This window comes from Macrobrachium nipponense, chromosome 23, assembly GCF_015104395.2.
Source record: "Macrobrachium nipponense isolate FS-2020 chromosome 23, ASM1510439v2, whole genome shotgun sequence".
Taxonomy (NCBI): Eukaryota; Metazoa; Arthropoda; class Malacostraca; order Decapoda; family Palaemonidae; genus Macrobrachium; species Macrobrachium nipponense.
The window spans coordinates 75,180,883-75,191,692 of NC_061090.1; the positions used below are offsets into that span (position 1 = coordinate 75,180,883).

General features: G+C 35.0%; 1 protein-coding gene across 1 annotated transcript; it reads right to left on the reverse strand.

Moving 5' to 3' along the window:
* Positions 1-261: 261 nt before the first annotated feature.
* Positions 262-687, reverse strand: LOC135198253 (uncharacterized). The gene has a single exon (XM_064225825.1). It carries the CDS (start codon positions 685-687, stop codon positions 262-264), a length of 426 nt encoding a protein of 141 aa, XP_064081895.1.
* Between the last annotated feature and the right edge of the window lie 10,123 nt (positions 688-10,810).

Sequence of the window (10,810 nt, forward strand, 5' to 3'; positions counted from 1 at the left end):
TGTGTTGAGCAACCTAGACAGACAGTTGCAGCTGTAAGTCCTAACCTGGGTATAGTCACCACCTTTTTGGGAGACACTCTTGATTTTCACATGATAAGACGATTAAACTTGGTTTCCATCAGGAAGAACAAGATATGCTGCAACACCATAACCAACTGTACTTGCATTGGTGAATAATACAAGACTTCAACTTGTCACATTGCCAAAACCACTTGACTTATAGCATCTTGATACTGAAAGTTGCTCCAGCAAATGAAGACCTTATATCGGTTGCCACCTTTCAGCTGGCTCATCCAGAATCCTCTCATCCCAGTCTAGGCTCTCCATTTGACACAATTCTTGTAACAGTTTCTTGACTGGTAAGATGATTGGAGAGAGCAACCCAAGTGGATCATATAATGATGAAACAGTTGAAAACAACCCTCCTCTGGTGAATGGATTATCCTTGAGCTCAATTGATAACTTGAATGAATCTTCTTTAAGGTCCCACAACATTCCTAAGGCTCTTCTCATTAGACTCTCAATGTCAAGATCGAACTTGTCACTTTCAACTGAACAATCTTCACCAGGCAAAGCTTCAAGGACATCAATTGAATTGCTGACAAATTTAGTTAACCTAAAACCTCCTTCACCTATTGCAGATATCAAATCTTCACTAACTTCACTGTTGTTGGAACATAAGCACATGACTTCAAACAGTCTCAACATAGAAATTATGTCTTATGGTGTTGCCAACACTTGAACCATACCTCTCAACACTCTTCCCTGGTCCTAACATCATTAGTCTCAGTTTCTTGAGTTCTTTGGGCAAGCTTGTTTCGGCAAAGTCCTTACTCAGGGACTGGCCAGCTGTGGAAGTAGAGGAAGAGGAAGAGGTTATCACTGGTGTTATTGATTCACAAGTAGGGGTGACTGACTCAGGCATGGGTTGTGAGGCCACACCTTTGGGCGAGCTTCCATTGTGGTCATGAGGGTCTGGGGGAGTTCCTTTTTGGATTGGCTTGCCCTCTCTCACCGGCACTGGTAGCGGGGCCAAACTGGGAGGTGAGAAGCAGCCCAGACTAGGATCTCCAAGAAGGAGACTCGATTCTTGCCTTGCCACTGGCACTAATGTAGTTCCAGGTGCAGGGAGAGGATTTGAAATTGGCTCAACATCCATGATAGGTGGGGCATGGCACTGCTCAGGGCCTTCAAATGGCACTGGCAGTGACATAAAGGTAGGTCTATGAGGACTGTGGGAGCTTGTTGGAGCTATGGAAGGGTGTGGGCCCTTGGATTGTTTAAACATAGGACGAGACTTAATATCTTGTCCCAGCAGGACGTCATACCCCCAGAGATATGACACTACTGCCAGAGTACATATTTTAGGTCAGTTAGGTGTTGTGACCCTCTACCGGACAGTAGGAAGAATCATTTTAATATGGTTGAGGTTCTCAATCGTGGTGAGTTGGTGCTGATCAATCCTAGCTTCATAGGGAATTCTATCTTCCTGTATCATAGATATTTGTACACCAGAGTCATCAAATGCTCTGACTTAGTGAGCAGGATAGCTACCTTAGGGAGGTGCCACGGATATAGGGCCCTGAGCTTTGGGGGCCAAAGGATAAAGGATCTGTCACAGCCATGGCAATAATGGGAGGAGTGGTTTTACTGGGGAATTTGGCCCACAAAAATGTGTGCCCATGCACCCTACTTGTAGTGCAATAACGATAGCTGAAATCAGGCTTTGGTACTGGCCAAAGGAGGTGCAAGCCTATTGGTCCGAGCCCACTGGCCGATATCGTTCTGGTTTTGAGGGCACCCATTTTGGGTCTTTGCTGGAGCCTGCAGCTGAGTGTCTGCCTTGAAGTGGCACCGGTCTGCAGAGTGCCCAGGTTTATTGCAGCACACATTCATTGGCTTCTTTGGTGGATTATTTAGCCACTGGGTTGGCTGGGAGTTAGCAGTAGGGGTGCGGATGTTGGGTATCAAATGTTTTAACCCACCGACAGCACTCTTCAATGGTCTTAGGAGCCTTATCCACCAGATGGGTGGCAAGATCAGGATGGGTGTATGAGAGGAAATCCCCTAACTGGAGGAGCTCCAGGATTTCCTCCAATGACATGGCCTTGGAAGCATCAAACCATCTATGAAGTGCTGGCATTTTCTTGGCCAACCGCTCTGACTAGTTTTGGCTGGCCTCCTTAGGCAAACTTCTCCATCTCTGCCTCCAGTGGTCCAGGGTTATTTCAAAAGCTCTTATTATCGCCTCCCAGACTAGGGCAATGTTCCCTTCGATCCCTGAGAGCATTCAATGTGGTGGCACCCTTGCTTTCTAAGTGCCTCCCTAAAATGAGAGCTATTTATCTGGGAGCAGGTTTTTAGGTTCCTAATATCCACTCAACATGGTCGAGACAGGCTTCAGGCTTAACCTCGTCCACTTCTTAATGAGAGATCCCACACTGCTGAGTGTGGAATGTGGAGAAGAGGTTGCCAAAGAGTGCATGCCCTTGGCTGCATAGTAAGTTGATGTGCCCTTTCCTTCTCCCTCGCCTCTCTCTCCTCCTCCTTCTCTGCTTTTTCCTGCTACTTTCCTTCCTCTCTCTGCTTCTTCCCTTATCTCTTGGGCTAATCTTTCTTTCTCTTTTTCCTCTCTTTCTGCTTCTTCTCTCTTCTCTTGGGCTAATCTTTCTTACTCCTTCTCTTCCTTGGTGGGAGCTCTCATGTTGTTTACCCAGTTAAGTAGGTCCTGGCCCTTCAGTCCCACTTGTTTCCCCAAATCAGAGAGAACCTTAAACTCATCAAAGGCAGTATGAGTCATCTGGTAGGGGTAGAGTGTGAGCAGCGCTGAAAGTGGCACTGAAGGGGCTAGAAGAAATTATCTTCAGGGGAATGAGGTTATTCCTTAGAATAAATGCTTTGATGGTCCGTTATGGACTGATTAAGTAAGTGTCTGAATAAGACAATTTTTGGGATGACAGAATTTCCTACTCTAGTCTGGCAAGGAGGTAGGCTTCGATCAAAAGTCACACGAAAAATTGGAATGAAAACCTAGAAGCTTTTGGAATTGCTGGCACAAAAGCCTTGGAAATTGCAAATTGCAGGCACTAAGCCTTGGCATAAAGCCTTGGAAATTGCAGGCACTAGAGCCTTAGAATTGGCAAGCATGAACCTTTGGAATGAACATATGCTAAACCTTGGAATAGCAGGCACAAAACCTTTGAATTTGCAGACCCAAAGCCTTGGAAGTTGCAGGCACAAAAGCCTTAAAAATGACACGCACAATGCCTTGGAATTAATCATCACTAGGACAAAAAGAATAATAGTTACAAGGACTTGGTATTTAATATACACAACTCTTAATGTTTGCCTTACAAGAATTATGACTTAGACAGTCACCTACTGGCGTGATAGATTATAATCTAGTGTACTAAAATAAATAATGACAATGGAAATTTTTAAACTACTCGGTGACAGTAATAGGTTTGCAAAGAACAAGGAAATACTTTTTTGTGCGTAATGCATGCATAGAAGACCCCGGCTACTGTAAGATTTCTCCGCCATGGGGAAGGAGACCTAATTTCTTGGGGGAAATCTAAAGGTGAATCTATCCTGCTCGTCCTAATCTGTATATATATGTATATATATGCATATATATATATAATATATATATATATATATATATATATATATATATATATATATATATATATATAATATATATATATATATATATATATATATATATATATATATATATATATATTATATTATATATATAATATATATAATTATTATTATTATATATATTATATATATATATATATATACCCATATATATATATATATATTATATATATATATATATATACATACATATATATATATTATATTATATATATATATACATAACATACATTATATACCTATTATATATATATATATATATATATATAATATATATTAAGCGATATAACCACCACAGGAAAATGATAGTCAGAATCCAAGCGCTTTCGTCTTTACTAAGACATTGTCAAGGAACGAATGAAATACATTTGGAGAGAAAGTTATCAGGTAAACAACCAGATCAAGAATACCGGATGGTTAATTGTCAAAAAGGTAAAGATTAAAGAGATAATCCAGGATTATCGGATATCACACGGTCACAAACCTAAACATAGATTTAACCCTAACAGAAACTATAAACTATCCGTATAGTCCAAAACATGAAAAAACTTAATATGTTAATTTTGTTGCTTATATTTATCTACAACTTTTTTCATTATGAAGGCATCAAGTTTAAATAAACCAAGGTTTAAATTTAAAACATTTCCATTGTTTGACTTGAAACAAGATTCAATGATATTCCTTTTAACTGAGTCATTACATGGGATTAAGGCCCTTGCTTGACTCCAGTTAATAGGATGATCTAAATCTCTCATATGTACGAATAATGCATTCGATATTTGCCCAGTTCTCACAGAATATTATACTGTTTGGGACATTATGAAAGAGATTTACCGGTTTGTCCGTAATAGACTTTATCACATTTTTTGCAAGGAATTTCACATATGCAGCCTGGAAGATCTATAGGAGAATTTTTTATTACTAAACTCTTGACATTAATGTTACTGAAAACAACATTTATGTTAAAAAGCTTTAAAATTCTAAGACTTTCTAAAAACTTTTCATCATAGGGTAATTTTTTAATGTTATGCTTGTCAAATTCAAGTTTGTCATTAGTTAAATAAAATTTTTATCTAGCTCTTTTCCATGCCACATCTACAAAAGTCCTTGGGTATTTAAGTTTCAATGCAATATAATAAATAGTTTTAATCTCGGCGTCAAAAAACTGCGGGCTACAGACACGTAAAGCCCTTAGAAACATCCCAGAAAAAACAGAATTTTTGCTTGAAATTCGTCCGGATATTTCTGCAGATATTGGCGTTAGGCTCCTTATGTTACGTCTCAGATAACAGTTTTTTATTTTATTATTTTTTTTATCAAAGGTTAAAACTCTTCAAAGGAAATTCCGAATTACAGAGTTTATCTCTCCATCCATCAACAAATTAAAAGAATTAGGATACCCACAATAAACAATCTTTTATTGAAGTAAAACATTCCCGTAAAAGTATTGATTTCGGGGGCTTTCCCTATCATGAATCAACACTTGTAATTCTCGAGTTGGATAATAAGAAAAGGTTGGATGCAAACCTTTATCCATCAAGAGAAAGACAAATGGATGAATGTAGAGTATGACTTAGAAATAAACGATATGCCTATCCAGGATAATATTTTCAGTTAATGCTTACTTAAAACATCGACAACCTTTAATGTTATGACGGTTGCTCTATAGAAACGAATCAGTCAGTGATTATAATCATTATGTCAGTGCGGTTCACCTATCACACAGCAATCCATTTGCAGGATAATAGTTAACATCAAACGAAAATTCTACAAAGCTATTCAGTACCGATACTTTCTGATTAACGTGGAATTCCACCAAAGGTCCATCAAAAGGGTTTCCTGATGGTCGCTCAAAGCCTTGAGGCCACAAAGTCTAATTATCCTGAGCTCGAATAGGTGATGTCAGGGGATGTGATCAATCATATACACGACAGAAAAGATTGTATTGTTTTCCGTTAGTTTTTTACATCCATATAATATTTACCTATCTATCTGTGTCTACATCTATATACGTATCAGTATACATACACACAGAAGACATTTATATATATATATATATATATATATATATATATATATATATATATATATTTATATATATATATATATATATATATATACATATATATATATATATATATATATATATATCTATATATATAATATACATATATATAGTAGATATGTATTTGTATATATATATATATATATATATATATATATATATATATATATATATATATATATATATATATATATACAAGATATGAAGTAGATATGTATTTGTATATATATATAAGATAAAGATATATATATATATATTATATATATATATATATATATATATATATATATATATATATATATATATATATATATACATAATATAAGTAGATATGTATATATATATATATATATATATATTATATATATATATATATATATATATATATATAGATAGATAGATAGATAGATAGATAGATAGATATATGATATAATAGATATATATATATATATATGTATATATATATTTATATATATATATATATATATATATATAGTATATATATAGATATATATATTTTTAGGGCTTGTGCCTTGTATGATAAGGCGCCCTATAAGGTAATGTTAGACTTGCGATAATCTTACGCTAAGTCGGTTGGTATTGCACTTCCATCTTCAATGGAGTGTCTTGGGGTTTGTAGATCACTTACGAAGTCGGGATTATCTTCTTGTTTTATGACGACGATGTGTTTAAACTCATGGTGAGGAGGTTCTTGTAGAAAAAACGAAGTATAAAAATATATATATTCTTCTGAAGTTTTACATGTACAAGTCTTCTAATAACGATAGCTTGATCGCTTCTGCCAATGATGATGGCTACTTCTGTTCTCTCTACATGATAAAGCTTAGGTAAAGAGATACAGGTCTTCTAATGACGATAGCTAACTCTGTTCTGCTTTTTTCTACATCTCTGTTACAAGTTATGAAGGAAGCAGATAGTAGCTCGAACATATGAACATACTATCAGATGACATAGTTACATACGACACACAACAAATGATGACACGCTACAGATCACGTAAGCCGTTTGAATAATAGGTCGCGGTAGTTGTCTCAAGCAGGGAGCTTGGACTAATGTTTATAAAACAACTTGAATGACTACAGGTGACAGCATGTTATCTTAGCCTACTTTTATTGTATACGTCATCTTTAGCGTCTCTAGTCTGATCACATTCCTGCAAGCAATCTTGTTAGACCTTTAGTTTTAGTCTTTTATATATATGGACTAACATTCCATATTTTTATTATGTAAACACTTACATTAGCTCGGTCAGCTACCAAAACCAACTACTGAATATTACTCAAACTTGACTTGCATTTGACTTATAGGAGTGTGATACAGACACTATGTGAATATATATATATAAGTAAATAAAAAATTCATTGTGTACATGAATTGATTCAAGTAATAAAATATAAAACAATGATATTGGTAAATAATAGTGATCACGTGATATATAATGATACAGTTTTTTCACTTCATCTCATTAAGATACATATGCTACAGAAAATACTAATGTACTCTGACAATTGCATAGAATGAAGATTAACATGATAAAAATAATATTTTAACTGATTAAAAATTTCATATATGAATTGATTAACGTTATTAATTTTAATTTTTGCTGATTGATTCGTTGATTTTTATGCTAAATGATCATATATCTGATTCATTAATCCATATACTACTCATATATAACTGCAGATATTGGTAAGATAAAAGGTAACAGAGTTGATTATAGGCTACCTGATTTGTTTATACATATGTATATGGTTTCATATAATTATGATTAATATATGTGCACTTTAAATAGATTCCTATTGCGTACACGCAAAGATATATTTCGATTCCGTTATTTATGATCATTTATATATAGATTCCTAGTGCGTACACGCAAAAAAAATATATTTCGATTCTGTTATTTATGATCATTTATATATATAGGATACATGACCGAGGTTATACTACTTCACATTTAACTAGCTTTCGAACAACCTTTCGTCCATTACACAGTTCCAGACACCACCATAGCCAAAATGAAACGGCCGATTTCACAGGGTTAAAACAAGGGGAAAATTTGCCTGGGCGGGTCCAACGTTCTATTTTGCGCTCATACTTATTCCCTGCATCCTAAGCTACACGATTCCGTTCGCGATGAATAAAAAAACATCCCCAGCACGAGTCCTTCGCCAACAAAGTAGAGTTGAATATCCTTCGGGTTGTAATTGTCGGAAGTATGTCCCTTTTGTAGTCGATTTCCGACAGTCGCTGGAGCGTTCCGCATTAAAACGAGATTAACGACGAGATACGGTGTCGGTCGAAGAAGTCCATGAAATTCCTTTCACATGTAGGCTGGTTGTTACTTGACTGTAGTCGTCCGCTGCGACGAACGATTTTTTTGAAGTTGCGATGTGAAACTCTCGTACTGCAGGATACTGTAACAGGTTCCATTAATCAGCCTGCAAGTGAAATTATACTTGTCACAAGGGCAAAGTAAATTCAGACGACATCCAAATACAGGGGAGGGGAGAGAGCCAATTAGACCAGACTTAACCCACATGAATTCGCTGATATTTTGGAATTCAAAAGAGTCAGCTGTACAAACTTTTTATCCATGGCATTAACAATGAGTGAACCTATCCAGGTCTATGATGACTGTAAAAATATCCATAATTATAAAAAATAAATAGATATCATTACGAATCTCAAAGAAAAATTCGATATTAACTGGTAGTAAGTTACGAGACAAAGAAGTGGAAAACGGAGCTATTTGTAAGATTGCCAGGCACATAAGAGTCAAAGAGAATATAATCATGATTTTGTATTTCTCTATGCTAACTGAATTAAGTGTGATAAAATCTGATCTATGTGCCCCTAACAAAAGTTTCATATTCAATTTTCTCGCGCGCATCCTCTGAGGTTAATTTTAAAAACTTTATTAATAGGTAGGAGATGCAAAGAAAAAAACCCACTATGTAACTAATTTCTAAATAAACTTTGGGTTTTTTCAAGAAAATGTGACATTTCCCATGAATGTTTTACTTTGAATTGTAATAGGCTAATGTTGCAAGTAAATATTTCATATATACATATCTTGATACTTCTAAATGTCTATGAGGTTCAGAAAAAATTAATTCATTTTGTTGTTATAGAAATTCTATTTGCTTATTTTGTTTATTAATTTTAAAATGATTGCAACTCCTTAGTTGCATTGCGCATACGGAATAGACACGTCTGCCTTGCCCATGAGAAGTTGGCGGGCTAAGCATTCCTTTCTCCAGTCAATCTGCTTTGCAAGCGCGAGATGAAGCCTGTGCAAGCAGATATTTGAGGTTAAAGGAATCAATGCTGATACGGCAATGATGACGTCGTCACTCGGCAGGAGATTGCTCTCAGCCAGCTAAGAGTTACGTTACTTGCCGTAATAAATACGACTTTAGGATAAATTTTTTGTTTTTTAATACTCGACCCACATGAGAAGAATGTCTGAAAAAAAACAGTACCAAAATTGAACAATATATTAGTTTCATGTTGGAAAACTGCATGATTATGTTAAATTAAATATTCCTTATTCAAACTAATGAAAAAGGTTTCCATACAAATTCTATATATATTATTAGCCCTGTATAAGATTCATATAGGATTATTCCATAGATAAACATTTTCACTTCTAGACATTCCTGACTTTAAAATCTCTTTTATTTTATTTTATTTTTTATTTATTTATTATTATTATATATATGTTTTTTTTTTTTCATTGACTACACATATAAAGAAATCACCGGGACAGACAATATGTCAGTAGGTTTTGGATATGTGTTTGAACTTTTAGCTTATTTGTCATTACTAAAGCGTTAAGTTTGAGTTCAAATCTTTAAGCATATATATTTGGATATTTAATTAACCTATGGTTACGTTTTGCTTATTGATTTTATCGGGATTCCTTTTTTATTATAATTTGTAACCCTTCCGACTTCTTACGGAGTGTATTATATTAACTCCACTTGTATCCATATTTATTTTATTTTTTTATATTTATTTATTTATATATTTTTTTTATATATATTTGATAAATTAATGGTTGGCTTGAATATGTGGAAAAGTGTTCTAGCGGCGTACCGTATAAGGCTACTTGCGGCATCAATTCTATAGATACAAGATATAAATGATAAAGGTATTTAAAACCGCGAGAACCGCTATAATCCAGTTCGGATCCAATATCACGAGTTGTAACTCGTAAGACATTGACACTTCCTATTTAATTATCCGTTCTACCAAACCGATTGACTGGTGATAAAATATATTATTGGTTTTCTTATAGATAGGAATTCACACAACGTGTTAAGGAGATTATTTTTGATTTACACCACCCGAGTCTCAGATTATTATGTGTTGAATGCCATGTTTACTGATTCAGCACTCATAAATATTCCTAACGCACTCAATTGCGGTGTTTGTTTTTTGGTGCTATTAATTCTATATAACGTGTCAAGGAACTATTAACACTAAGAAGTGTTTATTCCCTCTGTCAGACTCGTAATTCTGTTAATAATTCTACGTATATTCTTTCAAGGATTGATTTGGCACAGGATAGGCCCTTAAACTGACAGGTGTCTTAGTGTGTCCCTTGTTTTCATGACACGTGTTACAATCAGTTATGTGCTTTTTATATCTGTAAGCATTGTAGGCCAGTAAAATAGTGATTTGGCTTTCTGTGACATAGTAGGGAACCCTGGATGACGGAATGCAACCAGTTTATGACGATTGGTATGAAGAGATTATTACTACTACCTGGTCGTTAGTCATCTGCTGTGTTCTTCGGGTTTTCCTCGTCACGGACCTACATATAATACTACATTTGATTACATAATTCTGATACACATACTTTAAATAATATACTTTGCTTTAGGGTTTCTGCTCTGAAGTGTTTATTGTTTTTGCTTAGCCGCTGACCCTGTTTCCGTTCGAAGTGTTTATTGTTTGGTGTTTATTGCTGCTGACTCTGTTTCCGTTCGAAGTGTTTATTGTTTGGGTTATGTCTGTTGACTCTTGCTTTGTCCAGTTTGTAACAGTTCTGCG